The sequence below is a fragment of the Aptenodytes forsteri genome, unplaced genomic scaffold (assembly GCF_000699145.1).
Source record: "Aptenodytes forsteri isolate BGI_AS27 unplaced genomic scaffold, ASM69914v1 Scaffold2, whole genome shotgun sequence".
Classification (NCBI taxonomy): domain Eukaryota; kingdom Metazoa; phylum Chordata; class Aves; order Sphenisciformes; family Spheniscidae; genus Aptenodytes; species Aptenodytes forsteri.
In genome coordinates this window covers 4,555,891-4,579,797 of record NW_008795695.1, presented here as the reverse complement: position 1 = coordinate 4,579,797, position 23,907 = coordinate 4,555,891, and the positions used below count along the sequence as shown (strand labels likewise).

The 23,907-nt window shown below is 42.3% G+C and overlaps 1 protein-coding gene across 2 annotated transcripts in view; it reads left to right on the top strand.

Annotated features, from left to right (window-relative positions):
- APP (amyloid beta precursor protein) overlaps positions 1 to 19,616 on the top strand; it is a 194,194-nt gene extending 174,578 nt beyond the window's left edge. For both annotated transcript variants that reach the window (XM_019473070.1, XM_009282925.2), the window contains 3 exons: positions 7,415 to 7,515; positions 10,646 to 10,792; positions 18,362 to 19,616. In XM_019473070.1, the coding sequence (XP_019328615.1) occupies positions 7,415 to 7,515; positions 10,646 to 10,792; positions 18,362 to 18,463 (350 nt within the window). In that variant the 3' untranslated portion in view covers positions 18,464 to 19,616. The remainder of the gene's footprint in view (positions 1 to 7,414; positions 7,516 to 10,645; positions 10,793 to 18,361) is intronic.
- The last annotated feature ends 4,291 nt before the right edge of the window (positions 19,617 to 23,907 follow it).

Genomic DNA, 23,907 nt, shown 5'->3' with positions numbered 1-23,907 from the left:
GTCACATTGTCAAGCCTCCAGTCGTCCGGGACCTCCCCCGTTAACCAGGACTGCTGATAAATGATGGAGAGCGGCTTGGCGAGCACCTCCGCCAGCTCCCTCAGCACTCTCGGGTGGATCCCATCTGGCCCCATAGACTTGTGAGCGTCCAGGTGGTGCAACAGGTCATTAACTGCTTCCTTTTGGATTATGGGGGGTTCATCCTGCTCGCCGTCCCTGTCTTCCAGCTCAGGGGGCTGAATACCCTGAGGATAACTGGTCTGCTTGTTAAAGACTGAGGCAAAGAAGGCATTGAGTACCTCAGCCTTTTCCTCATCCTCGGTGACAATGTTCCCCCCCGCATCCAATAAAGGATGGAGATTCTCCTTGGCTCTCTTCTTGTCATTAATATATTTGTAAAAACTTTTTTTGTTGTCTTTAACTACAGCGGCCAGATTGCGTTCTAGCTGTATAACCAGTGCTCTGTTCAGGGTAGATCATATTCTCATCTGTTGCACAGTTGCAGCTGTAATTATACCACTAACAGCTGTAATTATATCACTCACAGGATACCCATAATTCACAACGCAAGGATTTTATGATATTAACTGTGTTATTTTCTTCCATGTAGTATAGTTTGGGTTTGGGGATTTTTTGCCTTCTCCCAACTCTGTGTCAGTTGATTGTTTTTGCAAACAGTCAATAATTATGAGGAGACATTGCACATAAAGCTGCTTCTGTGTCTCTGGCCCTTCTGCTAATAAATCATGACATGTCCGTCTTTATTATATTATATAGAAAGCTGAGGGATTTTTTTTTTATACATGGTTGCAGAGGCTCTGTAAGCCTAATGGCTGGGGGGGAGAATCATTAGCACATATGCTGCAATCTGTATGAGGTGAGGGCATAGAGCAGCTTAGTGAATTATTTATGATTTTCTCGCCAGAAATTGCCAGGTTTTTTTTTTCCTGTCTTAGTGATGTTCGTTCAATACAGTTGTCTTAAACCAACTGTCTGCAGCTACCAAATAAAAATCATTAATGGATTTTTTTTTTCCAGTAGATTGTTTTGTTTTCTTTTATAAATCAGGTAGTTATTAACTGTGAATGCAATTACATGTGCATATGCACAGCATCTGCATTGACATGCCAGAAAGATTACCAAATGTTACTTGTTTTGATTGTTCCTTTTTGCATACATGTAAAATAATCTCTGGTATTCTGAGAGAGAATTATTTCATACCAAGTTCCAATGAGAACCTTTTTTAAAAAAGATAACATTATTTTTTGCACTTATTTTCTGCTTTCTCCAATTTGAGAGCCGTGTAGGCATCCATGAAGTAAAAGCAAACCACCATTTTACTAACTTCCAAGGAGAGACCAGAAAGTTTTAGTTCCATGCAGTCTTAAAAGTACATACTCCTCAAAGATATTTGAGTTGTCCTTACAAAACTGAGTATATAATCTTCATTTTAATCTTTATAAGTGAGTATACAGTCTTCATTCTTCTTCTTTCATTTCAAAATGAGATGACCTGCACAAAGTCAGTGTGTCATACGGAAGTAATAGTTGAACTTCTGGTAAGAACATGCAGCTGTCTACCCAGGTAACTGTTCAAACACTGCGTTCCTTTCCATCCGCCCTTTTTATTTGAGATGAAGTTTTACCCAGATAAAGCTGTTTACTACACTTGTAACAGCCCTTGATTCAACAAATCTTTTCTTGTTCTTGCCATTACTCAAATACAGTTCGTGGACATGGAGTTAAATGTTTTCCTGAATGCAGTCATTATATCTGTTGCTTAAATGTGCTACTTTTGGTTTTCTCTATGTAAGAGACCACCCAGGTCTGGTAGTTTCAACTGTGCTCCACTTGGATGTTTAATTTTTAACTCTAAATGTAACTGGAAGACCACAGGCACAGCTAATACTGTTCCAGATCCTTGCAAAACAAAATCGCAAAATCTTGCTAGGCTGTTATTTAACTGGTAGATGAAGCAATTACAAGCAGTGTAGTAGATAATGTACACCTAATTGCAGCCTTGGAGGAATTCATTGTGTCCTCTTTTTCTTATCCTTCTTAAAGCCTAAATATATATTTACACAAACGGAAAAGCTCATCTGCGCGAAAGTAGACTGTTCCGCAAAGCAGCTACTTGGTTTTTATTTCATGAGAGTAGTTTTTAACTCCATATGATTTTTTTTATAATTTTTTCCCTTTAAGGGCAAGGAACAATAAGGTTTGCATACGCTGCTCTTTTTGATGTTTGGATATGTGTGTGCATATGTGCACCTGTACACATGTATGTATAAAAGCAGTTAACATTGCTAATTAACAGCAGGATAATTAAAAGTCCATCAGATAGCTCATTTTGTTGGATTTTACTAGATGCTTTTAAGCCCATGTTTTTGATGGCTAAATAGTTTTGTCAGTTTTTCTGAGGAGTTGCAAGTTAATATATTTACCAGCTGAATTTTGTAGCATTTTTAAATTGAAGTCATTAGGAATGCAACTCCCTAAAGATAGTATGTAATTCAGAAGAAAAAGCACTAATAATTATCATTATTTGTGAATTTTCAGTGATGCTGTTGCTCTCACTTTTTTTTTACATTGGCTTTTGTGTTTAGGTTGTGTATTTCAGACTTGGTAGTAAAAAAATAACATTTTGTGTCAGAATTAAAGTTCTTGTCATATAGTTCACTTTTCTTTGTATGCTTATCTTCAGTGCAAGAGGAGAGTGGTATTAGGCAGCTCTTAGCTGTTTGCATCTTACCTGATTCACGCACCTCTGATAAAAGTTTTGGAAAGACCCTTCAGTTTTTCCTTCTTCAGTTACTACCTTTGAAAAATAAATCTTTGATTTTAGCATGTAGGTCTAAATACGGTCACCAGGACAGGAAAGTGAATGAACCGGAAATAAATAGAAGTCTATAGAATAGGCTAAATAGAAAATAGAAGGTCTAAATTCTATAATGTAACATGGTGGAAATGCACATAAAACCCCATATGTATTTTTGTCTCATACCAGGTATTTAATTGATTCCAGTGCAGAGTCATGCTTCTCTTACTGTATAATCACTTATTTGCAGAAGACCACCAGTTTACCCTAGTCGTACTTTTAAAAGTCTTTTTCCTCACTTCTAAGGGAGATAGGAGGAAGGAAAAAAATCGCTATCAGGTTTGTTAGTGCAACAGAAAATTTTTCTGTTTCTGACCTTTTTCCTGTGCTAGCTGCCAAAGACAAGTTGTAGTAGGCCTAACATCGTTAACTTCCTAATATCAGGTCCTACTTTGTGTTCAGATCCCATGGCATTTTTGTGGACTGGTGAGTAAGGCCAAGTTGACCACCAGACCTTGGTCATATGGCCCAAAGCAAAAAAATTCTGCCTGATCTCAAGGCAAAAGATTGTTTAACCTACTGCATGCTGGAAGTACGGCTCCTGTGCTACTGTTTGATGGGAATGGGAGGAGGGAAGGGAACCCTCAAAGAAATGTGGCTTTAGGGAAGTCTGAGCCTGTGTTTTTCCAGCAGCTGAAACTACTAATGAACTTACCACCCTCTATCACTCGTCGATGTGAAGGCTCCTGACCTGTTCTGCCCCCTGAAATGCTGCTGTAACTCCTGCCTGCGGCATTTGGCTCAGTTTAACTGAAGCTAACAAAGACCCACGGTCTAAGCTATCGTAGCTTGCTTTCACTGAAAGTGGTCAGAGCCCAAGAGCAGAAGTACCCAAGCCCATTATCCTGTCTCTAGCAGTGGTGCGTACAGGATACTTACAGACTTCGCCTCTGCCTTCTACTCCTGGCACTTCCACTGAGCTTTTGGCAGCCAGCATTTGATAGACTTCCAGGACTGGAAATTGTATTTTCACCATTGTGTTTAGTAACCCTGGATGAACCTTTCTTCTTTGCATTTGTTCATTTGTATTTTGAACATCCTCATGATTTCTGCCAATGAGTTTCACAGTCCAATTTTGCATTGTGCCAAATTATATACATATACACTTTCTTTTGTTAGTTTTTAATCTGCTGTGTCATAGCCATGTTGGTGTCCTGTACTTTCTTAGGAGAAATAATGAATAACCGTTTCCTGTAGACTTTCTCCTTGTCATTCACAGTTGTATAGACCTCTGTAGTGTTCCCCTTTGGTTGTCTCTTCCAGTCTGAAGACTGCCGATTTGTCTAGTCCTTCTTGTACAGAAACCATTCCATACCAGCGATTGTCTGTCTCTCCCTGCTTTGTATCTTTTCTAGTTCTTCTGCCTTCGTTTGAGGTGGGGTGACCAGAATGGATAGCCGGATTTAAAATGAGGATGCATCATTTATACAGTGGTGTAACGATGTTTTCTGTTTTCTCTATTCCTTCATAATTACTCCTAGCTTTCTCTTTGCCTTTTTGACTGCTACTGAGCCAACTGCCCACAGAGAGTTATCCGCAGTGACTGCAAGGTCTCTGTCCTGGGTGGAACAGAGCTGATTTAGAGCCTATTGTTGTGTATGTATAGTTAGGGCTGTGTATCCCTGTGAGCACCACTTTACGTTATATCAACATTGAATACTATTTCCCTTTTATTGTGCACTCAGAATTTGTAATATCCTTCTGCAGTCCTTTGCAGCTGGTTTTACTTTGACGATCCTCTTCTTTTCTTTTATTTTTTGTCAACAAACTTTGTCACGTCACTATTCACTCCCTTATCCAGATCACTTTACAAACAGCACAGCACAGATCCTTGTTAGGACCCTGCTGGTAACCTTCCTCCATTGTGAAAAATGGCTGTGTATTTACACTTCATTTCCTATCTCTTAATCAATTATGGAAAGTCGTGTAGGACTTTCCCTCTTAATCCTTGCCATCTTAACTTCTGCCAGAGCTTTGATCAGGGACCTTCTCAAAGGCTTTTTGGAAATCCAGATTCACTCCAAGCCCAGTCACTGTTTCCCACGTGCTTCCTAACTCTTCCAGTGACCTCTAAGAGGTTTGGGAGGCAGGACTTCCCTCAACAAAAGACAAGTTGATTCTTCACGGATGTATTTCATGTATGTATGGATACGTTCTAATCAATATTTATAGCTTCAGTGAATTTGCCAGCTGTAACAGTAGAGCTCTGCAATTCTCCAGGCCCTTGCCTCAGGGGAGTTTCCACGTGGTGCTTTTGCTGGCGTGTCTAAGGGGCAGCAAGTGTGGCTGTGGACAGTGGCAAGCAGCTGGGAGCCTGCTGCCTCCTCAGCTGCTACAGCTGTGGGCAGGGAACCAAGTCCTGGGAAAGCCCTTTCCCCCCAGCTATTTAATCTATGTGAAGCACTGCTATTTCACTGTTGGGTTCCCCCCCCCGCCTTTTAATGGACAGTGGAAAGGAGCCTGGAGCCTGCTGCCTCCTCAGCTGCTACAGCTGGGAACCAAGTCCTGGGAAAGCCCTTTCCCCCCAGCTATTTAATCTATGTGAAGCACTGCTATTTGGGGGGGGGGGGGGGGGGGGGTGAAGAGGAAAGCCTCTGTGCAGCCAGATACACATTCTCATTTTCTTTGCTTCCCGTTGATGCAGGTATAGGGGCTATTTTGAGATGATGCACAAAGGAGAGTAAATTGTATTCTTATTTCAGTTTGGAAAACTAACCATAGCTGCTTCAGGGATAGAAAGTTAAACCTCTTTTCAGGTACCATGCGGGTTTTATTTCCTTCATCTCCATTTCCTCCTGCATTTCATTGTCAGAACATCATGGCTGGTTTTCAAACTGCAATTCCTTAAGTACATTACGGTTCTTGCATTTAGAAATGGTCTCTCATATATAAATGTCATAATATACTTGTGTCAGTACTGTAATGTGGCATCAAAAATGAGATGCTTGATAAAGAAATTTAAGATCTTTCAGTGCTTTATCCCTTAAAAAAAACCACTAAGGTAGAATTTATGGGGCAGTCAGACTGTTCAAGAAAATAACCATAAATACTTTACTGCATGAAGATGATTCTTGTTCTCTCCTTTGCATGGTTTACTGTGAAAAGAAAGATCAGAACCTTAGAATGGGATTGTTCCAGAGAAGTTCTTGGGAAGGTCTGTTCTTGCTGACTCATAATACAAAAATAAATCAGCATTTAATGAAAAAATAAATTGCACATTCAAAGGCAATAAAAGGGCAATAATTCTTGCATTGAGTGCTACTTTAGACTGTGGAGCTCATTGGCATATGGAAGTCTTTAAGAATTTATTGAGAGTCCAGAGAGACTGTGGAGCACAAGAGCAGTCAGTAGCGTTGAGAATTTTAGAAGAGGTTCTCCCTCTGCATCAGAGCTTAAGGTCAGCCCAAAATACTAAGAATCAGAATGAAGGCTTGGAGAGAGGAGTTGGAGTGATAAAATGCTTAAATAAATATAGATGAGGAATATGAACCAGTTTGTTCTTATCGCATTAGATAGGGTGAGGAAATAACATCTCATAAACAGCATGCTTCTGCAGTGTTTGTACCTCCAAGAAATATAAATGTCAGTCAGTTGGTACTGAGAAGGAAAATAACCAGCTACATGAATACCCATATGTTCTCTATAAGCCAGAGCCAGCTTTTCAGGACAAAACATTCGTAGGTACATATATAGCATGCACTGCTCAGCTGTTGTAAGTCTGGCTCATTCTCCTAAGGCTATTTTCCAGGAGGAAGTCCTGGCCTTCTTTCCAGTTAGGCAAGTGCAGCATCTCCCCTATGCACCGATAAGGGGAGAAAAGGACTGCAAACTATCTACAATTAAAATCACTGCAAGCTTTGCTTACTTGCTTTACTGCATGATTCTAATCAAGAGGGACAGTTATCATCTCTCAAGCAGATGTCAAGACTTGAATCAGATTAATTCTGAGCAGTCTGAAATATGAAAATAAATAAGAACTGTGTAAACTTCATGAACATTTTAATAACTGTTATTTGTGCATGTTTGTGCAAAAAGAACAGACTCGCAGGAAGCAAGAAAATATAATATCTGGGGTTCCCCACCTCACACCACGGGTATGTGTTTCTTCCTCACAGCAGCCTGAGCTTAGGGAGGAGGAAGATTTCGGCCTAAACACCAAATTTTCTTGACATTGCTAAAGAGGCTGTCAGAGCAGATCTGTCTGCATCCTGTGAGCCAGTTCAGGAGACCGCTGTTGGTACCTCACAGCTTAGTTCTTGCAGTGTTTCATGCTGAAAGCTTTTGATGCTTGTACCAACGTAGCGGCAGTGAATTAAGGAACATTTAACAGAGGAGAAATTTTACCAGCTCATTCTGTGTCACCTCAGTGGGACTGAAACATCAGATGTACCTCACTTTCCTCCCAGTTCCCGTTTATGTTGCATCACACCTCCTCCGCGTGAATGATACCATTACCTTCTGCTCTTGTAATGGTGGAGGTAAGCGGAGCATAATTAAGTCGATGACTTTAATGAATTGTCGTTGCGGTGCAATGCAGGTTCCGGGTTGACCAATGTTAAAACAGAAGAGATATCTGAAGTGAAGATGGATGCGGAGTTCCGGCATGACTCAGGATATGAAGTTCATCATCAAAAGCTGGTGAGTGAACAGACAGTGCTTTCCACACGTGCGTTTTGAGTTGCTGATTCAGTCTTGAACTAGTGGGTCAATTATGGCCATGTCTCCCCTGAGTGATGTGGATGCTGAAAGTGCCAACAAAAAGTTTTCACGTGAACAGATTATGATTTTTCTGGTTCTCTCTTAAATGAGAGTAAACCTGGAATAATTTCAGCAGAGAGGGTGGAAAGCCATCAAGTCTGACATGAGAGGAAATCCTGACAGTTCCTGTCCTTGCATTGCCACGTGACTGGATGTGGTCATATGGGCAATGCTTGTCCCACGGTCCATCTGTCATGGTCACATAACTAAAGAGAAGGGATACAGAGGAAGGAAAATGCTAAGTAAGTTTAAAAAGGAAGAAAAAAAATGTTTGATGGAGACACGCAGCATGGTGCAGCAAGAAATAGAGTGACACTATTTCAGGAATAGATTCCTTTTTCTGTCAAAACAGATGGTGGTGGTACATGAAGGAGGCTGAACTCCATGGAGCATAACCTTTTGCAAGATTGCCAGCTTGGGATAAGAGGAGGTTCTCCACTGGCCTTGATTTTAAGTTGTACTTGGCTGTATCTGTGTGTTTTGTTCCTTAAGGTATATTAAATTATTAACAGGTGAAGGGCAGGTAGGAGCAAAATATTGTTCCCCATTTGAACTGTGCTTCTTGTGAACACAAAAATAACAACCAAAAGCAATGTAAGTAAGAACAAGCATCTTCTAAAAGCTTTTTTCAGTCCCTTAATAAGTAATGAAGAACCCATACAGCTGTGTTGACTATAAACCTTTTCTGCTTTCTCTTTTGTAAAGGTATATTACATGATGAGATTTCAGTTCCGTGACTTTCAATATCCTGATATTAAACTTGAAAGCTTTTTTCTTAATATATTCTTAAAGCTAAGTAGTGCTGAAAATTAAAATTAACATGGGACTCAAATTTGTATTTGAACTAGGCAATCACTGTGTGAAAAGATATTCTGCCATCTCTTTGACGCTGAGAACTGAGAATTCCCAGTTTGACGAGCTAATCCAAAATGCATTAGCACTAATTTGGGAAATTCTGACGTGCTTAGCTCAGATGGGTTAAACATCCTGATGGAGTAAACCCGTGTGAGTTTACTGAAGGGAAGGAACTTGCAGGAACGTGTTTTAGACACAGTAGTTATTGAGCCTGTGTCACATGCACTTCCCAGCAGCAGCCTTTAATGTTTAAGTGGTTTGATATGATCCTGAGCAGTTTGGTGCTGGAAACTACCCTTACCGTGGTGGCTGATGGGAAATGCATTGTAATCCCTGCACTTGGGTAATCTGTGTCATGCTTAAAATAGGACCTTTCCAGCTTTTTAAAGCATTTCATGCCGTACTTCTTACTGGTAGGTAAAACCATTATTTAAAAATTAGTAAGCTGTCCTCTAGGTTATCTTTTCAGTTGAGACTGAGCAAGAAGTCCGGTATTGCTGAGAAAGTAGTGGGCTGATGCCTTACAGGGCGTTGCTTGTTTACCACATGCCATATCCTAGCTGGTGCCCTTCTCCATTAGCTGTAATTCAAAAGCAGTAAGCAGAAAATACTTTCATCTGTGTTTTCCTTCCTCTGTGCCCTGGTAGGATTTACTGAAACAGTCTCCTTAGGATATTGCTTTGAATTCAGCTGCACATTGTATTTTACACGCAAACTTCTGAATTGAGCTGAAATTGCAGTTATTTTCTTCTTTATGAGCGTTCACATTTTAACTGTACATTAAGTTGATTTTCATGGCTCAGAGTGCTTAAGGCCTTCCTCTGTTGCACGTGTGTATTAGCTGGGGCATTTCACAGTGCTCCGAAATAGTATGGTAACAGAATTTCAGTCCTGGGCAGGTAAAATTGGCAGAAGAAATTATTACTTCACATAAGCTTATGCCAACACTGTCCATTGTGTGTACTTTCTAGTGAATTCTTAACTTTGTTTAAACACATTTCTTGCTTATGACTAGGAACAACAGAAACATTTATACTGCATGCTTTAATACCTCTCTGAGGAAGATTGTGTTTCTTAAAGAGTGCAAATGTTACACAGCTCATTATAATTCTCAGCTGGTTTCCTGCTTCCCTCTGCATTTTTGTTAAATACTTGTCAAAGTATTTAGTCTTTCAAAGTGAGGTAGTCTTACAATTCTGTGAATGTAATTTATTCTCTAATCCTTTTTGCCCATTTTGGCTAAAAATAATAATAATAAAAGCCCGCTATTGACCAGACAAAAGGTTTGTAAAATATGCATAGATGTAAAATAATCTAGCATGCTCCTTGAATATAAAACAGGACAGTGAAAACAATCACCCACTTTTCATACCTGCTGCTGTTGCTAAAAGGCAATCTTATTAAATGCATAGTAAAGCATCTCGCTGTCCACTGTTTTGCTGTATCAGTACATATAATTCAAGTGGATCTTCTCTGTTTTTCACACAACTGTTACCTCGTCTAGGTCTCACATGAGTACTGTCATCATCCAGGTATAGCTCATTCTCCCTTTACCCTGCAAAATCTTGAAGCATCCCTTGATGGTCACTTAAATCAGCATGCTTGCTTTTGTTGGACTCTTGTCTCTTTGGTGTGAGAATTTTCTCCCAACTGGTTGTGTGCAAGTTTCACTGTTGTCCTACAAGTCTTCACTACTCTTTTATCGAAGAAATGCATCATAGTCCAAACAAGCCACACAGATGTAGGTTTCTGAACACTTTTCATGATTAGCATTTTAAAAACAAAGAAATGTGTATGCTCCCTGGTTACTCCTCTACAAGCTTATCAGTCATTTTGCAATTAGCTTGACTCACTTACCCAAGGAAAAAAAAGCAGCTACTATCTAAGACTTGTGTGAAGCAGAAACATGTAGATGAGTCTTCCCCTTAGCCACAGCACTGCTACACCACAGGCAATACAGATATCCCAAATTGCTCTTCTCCAACTATGAGAGCGTTGTGGTACAGCGGTCCAGTTTTGAATAATTAGGATGACATGCAGTACTGTTTAATTACTGATACTTCAGGAGGCTTTTTATTGCTGTGGCAGCTGGACAGGTTAGCCAAATATTCAGTGAGCTTTTTATTAGCCACCTTACTTTATTTTTCTTTTGTAGGTGTTCTTTGCTGAAGATGTGGGTTCAAATAAAGGTGCCATCATTGGACTAATGGTGGGAGGTGTTGTCATAGCAACAGTGATTGTCATTACTTTGGTGATGCTGAAGAAGAAGCAGTACACATCTATTCATCATGGGGTTGTGGAGGTAAGAAAAGATTACCAAGCACAGCTTGTGTCACATGTACAACACAGTCAACATACTACTCTATAAATATATTTACAAATGAAGAAACCATGTTTTTTGCTAGCCTAATGTTCAGAGTCAGAGTGGTTGCATCTAGCAGAGTGGAATCAAATTGCCTTATTTTGTAAATGCAGACACAATATAAACCATGTTAAGTTGGGTGTAAAACCACAAAAATCTCTTCTGGAACTATCCCAGACCAATCACCTCATAATGTGAAAGTTCATTTTACAGGAAATTAAACAGCCAATGAGCAGATACTTCACAAGAGGAAAAATCTGGTTTTACTGTTGTTCAGAATTCACACACACAGATATCTTTATTTAGTTGGCAAATAAACATTTGAGGTAGGTCTTCTGTGGATTGTGCTGTACGCTACAAGGGTTTTCCCTATACAGATACTTTATTATTTTTTGTTCTCTAAACAAGATTTTCTTTTGCCACCAACAGCTTTTGATTTATGGCTAATCTGAAATTCATAGATTTGAGAAACAAATAATATGTAAGACTCTCATACGGGATTTTCAAGATGAAAACTCTTATCTTTTCCCAATCTACCAAGTAAATTTGTGGTCAATTTACAGTAACTTAAAATACCTCATCTGTTGCTTGGATTTAAGACAAGATCTCTGTAAGTAGAAAAACTTTATGAGCACTGGAAGGGGGGTTATGTAACTTTTTTTTCCCTTCGTGTATGGATACCTAGATTGCTGTGTAAGTGTCTGGTTCATGGATAGTACTTGTATTAGCAAGCACTTGAGACACTTACATGTTTTTGCCTTCCGAAACTCGTGTTTTACATTTTTGATTGAAACTAAGTCTTGTTCAAGTCCACTGTTCATGTTGGTTTCACCTTGCTTTGGTCTTGCTGGAGACATACATGCTTCCTGATGCATGTATGCCACTGTCTGGGGCAATGAAGGGTCTTAAAAATATTTGAGTAAGCCTTTGTCTTAAGCCTGTGCTTGTGCGTCCTTGTGTCCGTGCTGTGGTTGCCCATGTGGTTTGAAACCTTCCGAAGAGACATGGTCAGAAGACCACCAACTGTTTGGGGTGAGATTTGAGCAGACAGCAAGCCTTGCAGAATTTTGGACCGAGACAGAAAATAGCAAGCAAGAATCTCAGCTTTAACTTTCCTTATGAAAGCTTCCAGCCCATTTTGTAGAAAATTGAAACAAGTTTCAGTTTTAAACCACCAGGTTGATAGCTGCTGCCAACAGTCGTGCAACCTGAGACCTTCCTTTGGCTGAATTTAGCGACAACAGAATAGGTCAGGATGCTTGCTAGGCCAAAGCCCCAAATCAGACATTGAATGTGGACATACCATTATTGCAGGACGACCTTAAAATTTCAGATGGGCTTCACCTGATGGAATGACATGGCAAAGGTAATCCTGGATTCCTATGAGCTTTCTTCAGTGACAGTGAACTTGGAAATGTTGGACTAGAAATAACATGCACAAACTGAACAAGTAATTCATGTCAAAATGACAGCATCACTTAGGGAATAAAAAATTTTACAGATAAAACAATAAAGCTGTAGCATGCGGATCTACCAAGAATATTAGTCGATTTGTAGTACCTCACTGGAGATGGTATCGCCTTGTAGATTTGCTGCATTGTGTCTGGCATTGGCAGGCAGGATTCCTTATTCTGCCAGACTTGCTCTGTGGTCTTGGCAGACTGCATAGCCTCACTGTCTGAGCTTCTTGCCTGCAAGAAAGGCATAACATCTATTTTTGTCCTAGGTTGGTGAAAATTCTGTAGTGCTTACTTTGGGGGAAAAAAATGCACCCAAAGATCCATATACCATTGAGGTTTAGTATTAAATTGTCTTCAAAATTAAGCTGTTCCATTCTAAAGAGGATTAATTTATTTAGCAACGGTGCACCTTTAATGTGCTGTGCACAAGAAGCATGAAACAGCAAAATCACTTGATGTAAAAATAACTGTACATCAGCTCTAGGTTGGCTGAGTGTATTTTAACAAATCTTGCAACCTGTTTGTTGCGTGTCAGAAGTTACTGTGAGAATTTAACTCTGTGATAATGGATGCAAGATTACAAAACAGGTTCTTTTCCACCTGTATTCTTATCTTCCAAAAAGTCAACTCTGACCATAATACTTTTTCTCATTTCACTATTTCTTTAACACAAGACGTTAGTAAAAATCCTGTTAGCCTTCTTCTGAAGTTCTGAGAAGGAACATACTTTCCTATTTAGAAAAAGTGTCATAGTAATTTTCTTTCAGTCTGAAAATATAAATGTTTCAAAGTGGTTCAACCTCTCCAGGAGCAGGACTGCCACCGTTAAGTACAGGACCAAGTGATTGAAAATTACTTATTATTTGTGCCCATAGGAGCTCCAGCAAACATTCTGAAGGTGTGTTTTGCTGGTGCACCCACCCCAGCTGTCTGCAGGAGGTTGCTAACTCCATGAAAGCAGGTGGCAAAAGAGAGGTTCTCGCCTCTCCTGTGCTCCAGGCTACAGCTGACTGTGTCAGCTCCTCCTCTTTCAGTATCTCCTCTTCAAAGCTCATTCGCTTTCTGTTACGGAGGCAGCACCTCCAGCAGGAGCACGTGGGGAGAGCTGACAATGGGAGGGCTCACAGCAGTAGCAAAGAAGCCATCAAAATTGCTGTAATACTCTCCAAAGTCCATCTCTCAAAGTCCAGTCTGCAGGTGTATATTAGGCAGCATCTATTTACCATCGTTTAAATAACAATGTTGTGTTCAGTGCATCTCTGAGGGCTGCCAGCACCTCCTGTCTGGGCTTTTGATCTGCCCCATGTGTGCAGAGGCAGCACGTGGATTTTTCTGCAGCATTACCATCTTCCTGACTCCACGTTAGGATTTTCTGTGTGGAAGATCCATAGGCTGGAGCAGAAGGGAATAGATGGACGGTCTCAAAAGAGGTTATCTACCTGACAGAGCTGTTTTCTCAAGAGGCATCGCATCATAGAGAAGAGAAGTGTCCAGGCTGCTTCTCAGCAGTGCCAGAGTACCCACACCTCTTACATGCTGTGTTCAACTTCTGCCACCTCCATAATGGCTGCAAAAAGCTTCTTAAAATGACAAAGGGCTTTAGGGATTTACTGACGAGGAGATAATCGAGTTCAAGGCATGTCATTTAGCAGAGCAATACCTAGGACAGAGGTTGTAAGAAACGAGAGGAACAGTTTGGCAGAATCGAAATGGGTAGAAGTGAGTAGAAGAGAAGACATTCAGGATGAGCGATAGTGCACGTAGGTTGGCGGTGAGATGGATTACCCTGCAGCAGACAGCTACAGGAAAGAGCTGCTAGTGTACCAGCACTAGTCATTTTAAAGGCTGAAGGGGAAATTAAAAAAAAAGAAATTGACTAAGACTGCAAGTAGGAGCCTCAATAAATCCCTTTCATCTATAAATGCCATATTTCAGAGGTTATTGGACTTTCACTGTAAACTAGTTTTATCAAAGTGGGGCTTTTAAATGGAAGATTGTGCAAGGGTATTAAAAATTCAGTCTGATTTTACTGTCCTTCATCATATTTTTTCGTAATCTTTCTCCTCCCTGATTTTCTTCCAAGTTTCTCTAGTTTCTCGTCAATTCTTTAGTCTCTTCTGCCTTGCACTTTCTTTGATTCTTTTTTTATTTATGTTGTTGTCTTACCCTGTTTCTTTCCTGCAAGCAGGTTATGCTGTGTGCTTAACACATCTTCTAGTCCTGAATAAGAAGTGCTGAGTGGGAGGCTTAAGCTAAAACAGGTGACAGAGTTCAATACAGTGTTGTTTGGGGCTTAAATATGAAGAAATACAGCACAGGTTCTGGCATACCCCTCCTTTGCATCCCAGCCTAGTGGGGGGAGCCTCCTAGAAAGGAAGATGCTCTTAGGCATGTATTGGTGCAGGGAGACCTCTGATCCCTCAACCCCAGAGCTTCATATTGCGCTTTGATTTCGTGCTAGAAGAGAATCTTTTAGAGCTGTCAGTGGGCTTAGTTATGAACTGTGAGGCGCTCACTTCTTGATTTGGAGAAGCACCAGATACTCCTGTAGCATGGTGCTATTGTGCACAAGAACCAGGGCTGACTTGATGCTACAGCAGCCCATTCAAGAATGAAAGGAAGGGTGGCTTTTCCTCTGCGCTTGCTTCATATTCTTATTTTCCGTAAGTGCTGAAAAGGCTACAGGGACATTTGCCATTTTCCCTGCTTTGTTCTTCTCTTCCCTTCGCAGCCATGTTAGTGACAACTTTAGCAGCAGCAGACGGCACGTGGCAACATCGTCACAACGGAAACAGTTAACATTGTGAAATTTGCATGGTCCTCAGGGTAGGGATTAGGCCTCTTACATGTTTGTACAAAATCTATATGGAATGGATTTGTTAGGCCCTACTGTTGTTATACTGATGACATACATCGAAAACAAGTGCTCTGCCAAACAGCAATAGCATCAAGGAATTGCCAGAAGTTGATTCACTGCATACAGATATAGATGGTGTATCCTTGTGGAGGGAGAAGTTGGCAACCCCTGGAGAAAGGACAGGTAAAGCAGCAGGAAGCAACCCAGCCCCTGGAGATACTTGCAGAGATGAGTGCTGTGAGTTGTGGCAGCTCTCTCACTGCCTCTCACCCAGCCCCACCGCTGCCCTCTCTGCTGGGCGTAGGTGAGACTCTGAGCAGCAGGCACGGACGAGACTTTCAAATGCAAGCACACAGTTGTATACTGGCTGCTGAGCACGTTGTTGTACAGAAATGCCTTGGGGATCTGGGTGTAGAGGTTGAAGAGGAGACAGGCTGTGAAATTCCCAGGGGTTCTCCTGTCCTTGATAGATCAAACGATTGTTGGCAGCCAAGCTGAGCACTCACCGCTCGTGTGGGCTGGCCAGGGGAAGCTTGCATCCTTCAGTAGAAAAGAAAAAGTTTCTTTTGTCACTTTTGGAGAGGGAGGGGGCCAGGGAAAGAAAAACACTATTCCATGCCCCCCCCCCACCCCCCCCCCAAATTCTAAAACAAGGGAAATCTGGAAAGAGCAGCTTAAAGCAAGAGCAACCTCTCTCTAAACAGGATCTCACTGCCTGAAAGCATGTCACAGGAGGTGAAGAAATAGATGTATTTGGGGTTTGTTGCATAAGTGAATTACTCCATGTAAATCCAACTTCAAAAATAAAAGAGAAAGCCAACCTTTGAATGGCAATATTTTAACAGCGAAAAAGGCCAAGTTATATTGCAGAATCAGAAACACAGAAATACATGTCAGCTCAGCCAGTGATCCTTTCTGCCTGGCAATCCTGTTCCCTGGCGGCAGGAGTCAAGGGCGTGCTGGAATGCTCGGGACTCCCAGCTATGGAGTTTCACAATAGCTTGCGAGCAAAAGCGGTATGTGACTCTTAAAGTTGGGTATTTCACAAAAATGTGCAATTATTGCATAAGAAAAAGAGATTTGATGGAAGAGACGGTGTTGATTGAAAATGCAATTTGAGAGTTGGAACGTGGACGAGGAGATTTAGAAGCTGCACAGATAAGAAAACGGATCAGATTTGTGGTTAGCAGTTCATCTGAGCGGTTCGATACATGTGCATTTGTGGTTAGCAGTTCATCTGAGCGGTTCAATACACGTGCCACACGCAGAACCATTTCTTCTCTTAAGTGACAAATAAAAGAACATCAAGACAGAAGATCGCTCTGAGAGGAGCCATTTTCTGGTGGTACTGTGGGAAAGGTGGTCCTGTGGTATAAACTACCACAATAAAAGAACGGCTGCAAAATAAGCTGAGCAGCCTGCATTTGTCCCAAGCGTGGAAGAACATACCTTCAATCTTTCTCCAGGGCATTGGGTAGCAACTTACTGAAGGTCATAGTCTGTCCTCACTAAGCTGAGTTATTTCCAGTATTGTAGAGTAGATTTAAAGTGAGTTTCAGACATGACCACTTCTCCTTTGCTTTTTTATTAGAAGGTTAGAGTAAGTTAGCCTGCTCTATAAGGCTTCTTGAGAGAATACACTTTCCATTATCCAAAAGGCTATTTTTATGCTAAAAGTAAATGGCTGTTTTTCCTAAAGGTCACTACTTAAAGGAATCCACAGGAAAATGTTCATACCTAATACTTTAGTGTAGTGTCTTAGGCACCTTCCTGATTTTAAATTTTTGACAATGTAAAATTCACTTTTTACCTTTTCTTTTAAGAACTGTCAAACACTAGAGATATCAGGTAGCAAATGAAATAGCTGACAAGCTTAGCTCTGTTTTCATAGGTGGTTAGCAAGATAGCCAGGGTACGGTAGGTTTTGAATACACAGCAGCTATTGAGCTCATACAGCAGAGGTAAAATACCTAATCAACACTTAGAGACTGTTCTCACCCACTCTAATTTGATGGCGTTTTATATTACTGTAGTGTTCAGTGAAGGAGGAAAACAATTTGTGGAGCAGCAGGTATTCAATGGAGAAGTCTTGACTGAGCTGTCTTTGTGCCTGTCTTCCATGTAATCGAGAAAGGTCAATTTCTGTTAAGTAGAAATACTTAAACCAGTGCAGACATGTCAAGCTTTTTGTCACTAAACTGAACCAAACTCGATCTTGGAGCCAGAGAAGTTCTGTTTCCGTGAGTGCAATGGGATTTTGTGCCTGGCTACTCCGGCATTTCCTTGCTACCCTCATTTTATTTTTTCCAATTAATTTTTCTTGGTCTTGAGACCACAGCATCTACAACAGATCTGAGAGCACAATACGGACAGAAGGCAGCCTCAAGCTACTTCCTTCAGCTTTTTAGTGAGCTTTTTCTTTTCTTTTGAAATCCAGTTGATAGCAAGTACAGATATATATCCTAGGGGGAAAAAAAACTAATAATGGAGGACTAGCGGGGAGATGCAAAATATATCCCCTTTTTTTGTTTGTAGAGTTGCATCCTTCCTGATCCAGACAACAAAAAGCAAAGCTGGTGCTGCTGAGTTTGGTCAGCTGGTTTTGAAGTCCTGCAGCAAAAAAATAAGTTGCAGAGTTGTTCCCGTTGCCTTATCTTCTCCCGCATATTACTCTGTCCAAAAAGTGAACCATCACTATCCAAGCTGGAAGGGCCATCTCTTGCAAGTTGCTCTTTAAAGCTGCTTGCTGGCTTCTCGTTTATTGCTGGGTGCAGTGCCGTCTCTTGATGTTGTTTGTGAGGCCACTCACAGTGCTGCGTAACTTGAAGAGAAGAGTTTTCAGAGACAGTTGTCTCTTCAGACAACGTGAGAGCCTCCAGGTCTTTGGTTTAATACTCTGTTTAGTGGAGAAGTATCCCTATCACTTCCCAGCCGCCTTTCTTTTAGACTTTTTTATTAGATTTGGACTGAGCCTGGGAGCTAACTTACTTTCCCCCCTGCATGTTCAAAAAAAACTGGGGGGAATAAACCTGTCTTCAGCTTTAAACCCTGTCTTGTGTTTCAGAGGATGCTTTCTGCCTGAACGCACAATGGGAGGGTACCAAGTTTGTTGGATGGCCATAAAGTGGGGAAACGTGGGGTATGCTGTGAATTAAGCAAGAATCTGACCCTGGTTGTTTCTTCTCACGACAGGTGGATGCTGCAGTGACACCAGAGGAGCGCCACCTTTCCAAGATGCAGCAAAATGGCTATGAAAATCCCACTTACAAGTTCTTTGAACAGATGCAGAACTAGGACACCACAGCAGCCTCATGAGTTGGACAGCAGAATGATTGCTTCACTGCCCATCGGTGTTCAGTTATAGAATAATGTGGAAAGAAAGAAAAACACTCTGTTTTATTATTTACTCATTCTCGCCTTTTGACAGCTGTGCTGTAACACAAGTAGATGCCTGAACTTGAATTAAGAAAATCAGTAATGTATTTTCTCTCTCTTTCTCTTTACATTTCAGTCTTTACACTATATTATTAATGAATGTTTTTTGTGTACTGTAAAGAGGTTAGCTGTATTTAACTAGTGCATGGATAGATTCTCTTTCCCAATTATTTATCATGTAGCTCCTTAGCCAGTTGTATATTATTCTTGTGATTTGTGACAAAAATTAAGTCCTAATTGAAATATGCTTTAAGAATTGATGGGGGATGCTTTCTGTGTCTGTGGGGTTTAGCTGCTTCTCTTTGCTGAGCATTTTTTTCTGATCACTATGCATTTTAAAGTAAAACAACATTTTTTAAAAAGTATTCCAGATGAGTTATTGAAATTCTTTTCCTCTGCAGCTGCATTTTATTGTACAGATTGTTGCTCCTGCTGTATTAGTGACGTAGAAATCATGGGAATACACATTCATTTCTTTGTGCCTGTTTTATGTGCACACTTTAGGCATTGAAAGGTAAACTTTATTTTCTTTTCCATGTATCTTTTTGATCTTAAACAAATATTAAAAAGAATCCCTGTTAATTGTGAGCACTTCTGGGGGGGGAAGTGCCTGCTGGTCGAAAATTAACGGGGATCCTCTGCAGGATGATTGTACAGAACCATTGCTTATGAATTGATAGCTTTCTACACTGTGTTACATAAATAAATTAAGAAAAAAACGTTTGGGCAAGAGTTTTCTTTGGAGGCAGAAAACAAATATTTCTGAAAGCCACTTAAATGGAAAATATGGATGTTCACACTGAGAGAGGGTTGGGAAGGGATTTTCCTACAAGGATCACGGCACTCGCATTTGGACCAGAGCGGAAGGAAGGCAGCAGCGAGACGGGGTGGGAGCGAGGGGCGCTGACTTTGGCACACCTGCCCCTCTAAGACATCATCTCTTTTTTTCTTCCTTTTCCTTTCTTTCAGTTTGTATAATAGTGTTTTAATGTAAATAAATACATTCCTGGAGAAGCCCCATTGTAGTGGTGTGTTTCTGCGCCGACCAGCCGCCCTCACTCGTGCAGAGGAGCACAGCATGAATGACTAACCTCCCGCCTCCCTGCCCGTCCCCAGGAGCGACTTGCCAGCAAGTTCTTCTCTCGCCACCGCTGCTGCCGGGGCTCGGCATGTTGCACTGTTGGCTTCCCAGCGAGATCAATGCCCTGCAACGTGCATCATCGGTAAACACAAGGAGGAGCCTCCCAGGCTGCAAGACCATCCAGCCCAGCACTGCGGCATGGCAGCGGGTGCCCAGGAAGGGTAAAACAGCACCACCAGTATTTTTTTCCCAAAAGCTGCAGGAAGGGGACGAAGCCATTGGTGGTACATAAACCCCAGCCCGGCACTGTCTGCCCATTGCCGACTGGAAGCCCAGCTGGGAGCTTCCTTCAGCCCCTGGCCCTCCGGGGGCACACCTGCAGCACAGGGAGGGCGCAGTAACCCACACCACAGGGCTCACCTGCTGAGAGAGGCGAGACTGGCGGGTGAGCAGACCAAGTGATCTTCAGGGCGGCCTCTGTACCCAGCTCATAGCAAGGACTCCTCGGGTTGAGCTTGGAGATCAGTTGATGGAGCCAAAAATTGGGTTAGGAAGTAAAACTGGAGGTGCATGTTGCATGGAAAAGAAAGCTAATCGCTGTTTCTCTGTAGCAAGCATTAAATAAAGCAGGACGGAGGAAGGAGAGCTAGGAGCAGAATAAAGGCAGCAAGATATATATCGAGGGAAAGCTTCTTGTTAACTCATTCTATCCGCAAGCCACAGCAGCCTCTTCTCCAGCATTGCCTGCGGCGCTTGTCTCCACAGTAAGATGAAATGTGGCTGCAGCGGGGCTGCACAGCTCAGGTGAGTGGGTGAGTCGCTCCAGACCTCAACTAAGACAAGACTACAGTTTTCAGCCCTGCTGTGCTGGCTTGTCCATCCTCCCCATCCATGACCTTCCACAAAACCTCACCTGTTCTGCTGATTTGCCTGCTGGCCTGGGACACAGCTGTGCTGGCCGGCTGACCAGGAGGTATGTTCATTCAACGAGGGGACAGCTGGGGCAGGTAGTTTCACAAGCCACCTGGCAGGATGCAGGATGATGAAGAGACACCTGCTACTCTGAACCAGTAGCAGGAAAAACCGCAGAGCTTCCCCTTGCCTGTCACCAATGACGTGTTTATTCCCTTTGCTCTCCCATCCCTGCTATATCAAGGGAATTCAGCGCAAGGGATCAGAGCCCTGGAAACACTTGGTGTTATTTGCAGGCCCTGGAGTACCAGTGTTTTACAAAGAATCAGCAGAATGTCCCCAGAGGATTTACCGTCTTCGGTTTTAAAGCTGGACTGTTCCAGACCAGCTGGGTGGTGGCGAGCAGAGGCCTTCAGGCCCAAAATTGCTCCACAAGAACCAAAAATGTTTTGTTTCACAAATATTTAGGGTTAGGTTCATGTCTGTTTGTGTATGTCTTGTTATATAGGTCACGCATACCCCCTAGAAAGGGATACGTAAGACTCTCTTCTGTGTGCATGCCCAGTATCACAGAAAAAGATCCCACTTCGGGGAAAGGCAGGAAGTAATTCAATTTAGTGCAGTCTCATTAAAGGAGCATTATCAAAATTCCTTTTAGGAGAAGCTGGAGTAATCCATAAAATATAGAGGGCCACCGACCTTTAGAGCAAATCCCATTTATAATATCATAATCCCATGCAATCCCAGTTATAGAAAAATGCAATTACTTTGAACAGTCGTTCCCAGACAGTCAAGCTTCGTGGTGTGGGGTTATTTGTCTGGTGAGACACTGGTGCTGCTCTTGCTACTCGTGGACCAACTGTTAATTAATCATTCAGTTTTACGCAGTGACTAAGTGATCAGTTTTTGTGATTCCCTCCACATAGGCACACCTCTGAAAGAAAGGCAATAACTGCACACCGTGACATGCACGTAAAGCACAGGGGGTGAACAAGTTCCTGAAACTTCAAGATGAACACTCCCACGGCTGCTGCAACCCCGAAAGGTGCCGAGCAATTTATCACAGTTCCCAAGTAATAGTGGCAGCCTCCTGTCTGTCTCTAGCCATGCAAGCTCCTTATTGTGGAAAGATTATATTAGGAGTGAATAAAAACATTTTGGCAGGCTCATAAAATAGAAAAGCTGACAGAGGACAGTAGCTAAGCACCTCACTCCCAAGTGCGGGATTGATTGGGCATCATCCACTTCAGCAATAAACTGAGTGGGGCAGTTGCGTGCGGTTATGGGCTGGAAACAAAATTCCGCTCCCCAGCCTCAAGGAAATTACTCAGGAGGGGGTGGAATAAATAAAATAAAAATATCCCTGGCTGTTGAGTTGATACATTTAATGGGAAAAGTTTTCTAGCCTGAGTCATTTTGACAGAACGGGGTTAGGGAGCGCTTATGTTGCGGGTCCCTCAGCAGAGCTGGTGAAGGTGGTCCCTGGCGAGGGGGAGCGGTGCCGGGCAGGGATGAGGGCCAGCCCCAACTTCCTCGGCCACTCGCACACCTGCTGGCTTTTGAAGATGCTGGTGGTCCCGCTTTTGGTTGGTTTTCACAGACCCCCTCAGATTAATGAGTACCAGATGTGAGGTGAAGCTTCAGACGTTATCAGGCGCATGCTAGAAGAGGCACCCTAAAAACCATGCATACATGTGCCATGCTCTGCATTCAGTACTTGCTTCTTGCTAAATTTGGTTCTCCGGCTATGGGGTGGTCTAGGAAAAGCAAACCGGGGACTGGCATTGCCTTTACGGAGAACAACTCACAGTGGCTGTATTTTCCATAGGTCTGTCATGATCCTCGCACAGCTCCAAAGCCGCCATCCTCATTATATCTGCACTTACCAAAGCAATTTTAAGGCCATTGCTGCATGGCCAAATGGCTCATTTTTATTGTTTAAACTAATGGATTTTGTGGGTGGTGAGTAAGCTGCTGTTAAAATGCCTCCAGGCAGCAAGATTTAAAATATCCTAATAACATATGAGAACAGATTACAAATAACGCTGTGCGCAGCATCCTGGTTGCATTCCTCTGCAATTTTCCCACCACTCGGAAAGCGAGAGTCTCGATTCGGTCAGGCCAGGATGGCTCTTCTCTCTTGCTGCTTCCCAGTAATTGTCTCTTCCACCTTCTTCCTATAAGGAGCAAGCACTAAATCTTCCCTGCAGCTTTCTACAGTCCTGGGAAATTTATTTGGCTGACTAAACATAAAAATCTTTTAAGGTTCCAAATATAAGTATTGGGATTTATATAGAGGTAATAAAATATTCTGGCTTTAATGGGATTTTTAGTTAAAGTTGAATTTGGACACTGAATTAGAGAACGAGACTCCCTAACTAGTGCCTTCTGTGTTTGTAACCCAGTTTCTCTAAGGTAGCTCAATGGAGAAAAGCATCCACACCAGTTTCAGGTAGGATATCACCTAGATCAAAAGGTAGATACTACTCTTTTCAAATGCTGCTAATAAATAAATAAATAAAAGAGAAAGATAAAACTAGCTGGCACAGGGCAGACACGCCTCAGCAGGGGCTGACCAGCACCCGCAGGAAGCAGATCCTTGAAATAGATGTGATGCTGCTGCTGGTCCAAAATGGGACGTGGTAATTACGGCTATTTTGAGTCCCTGATGACCACACCGAGTCCATCTAACTATGCCTAAGCGCTACTTCAGCGTATAGCTCTGGGGAGCATTTCAAGTGTGGGATTTTTTTTCCATTTAATTAGGATGAAGGGTCAGGAGAAATGGACAAAATCCCATTTACCCCATATGATGCTTCTCTAAAAAGGGTTTATGGAAAAAGCTCTGCACCCCTCCAGCCCCTGCACAGAGATGGGAGCAAACCCGAGCTACGGCCAGCAGTGGTCCCTGCAGGCTGGCAGGAGGGAACCAAGCTCCGGCAACTTAATTTGGTTTCTAGAGCCCTTTGACAAAATAAAAAATCCTAGAATAAATAAATACTGAAGAAGCTGGTTTTATTTTCCTTTTAACAGCCTTGTCCCTCAACCTGCTTTATAAAAAAAAAGAGGTGGTGGAGAGGGAGAGGTCTCTTTTTATGACTTTTTTGTGTGCTAAGAAGCTGGCTGTCCCCTGGGGAGGAGGGGAGGAGGCCGTATCCCCTGTGGGTCGCGCCGTCAGCCCCGGGGCAGCAGGCCGTGCAGGCCCTCAGCCTGGTGGCTCTGGCACATGGCTGGCGCGGTCGCTTGTCACTGTGTTACAACGGCAGCACAGGGGGTACCGCTCACCGGGACCCGGCGCTGCCCTCCGTGA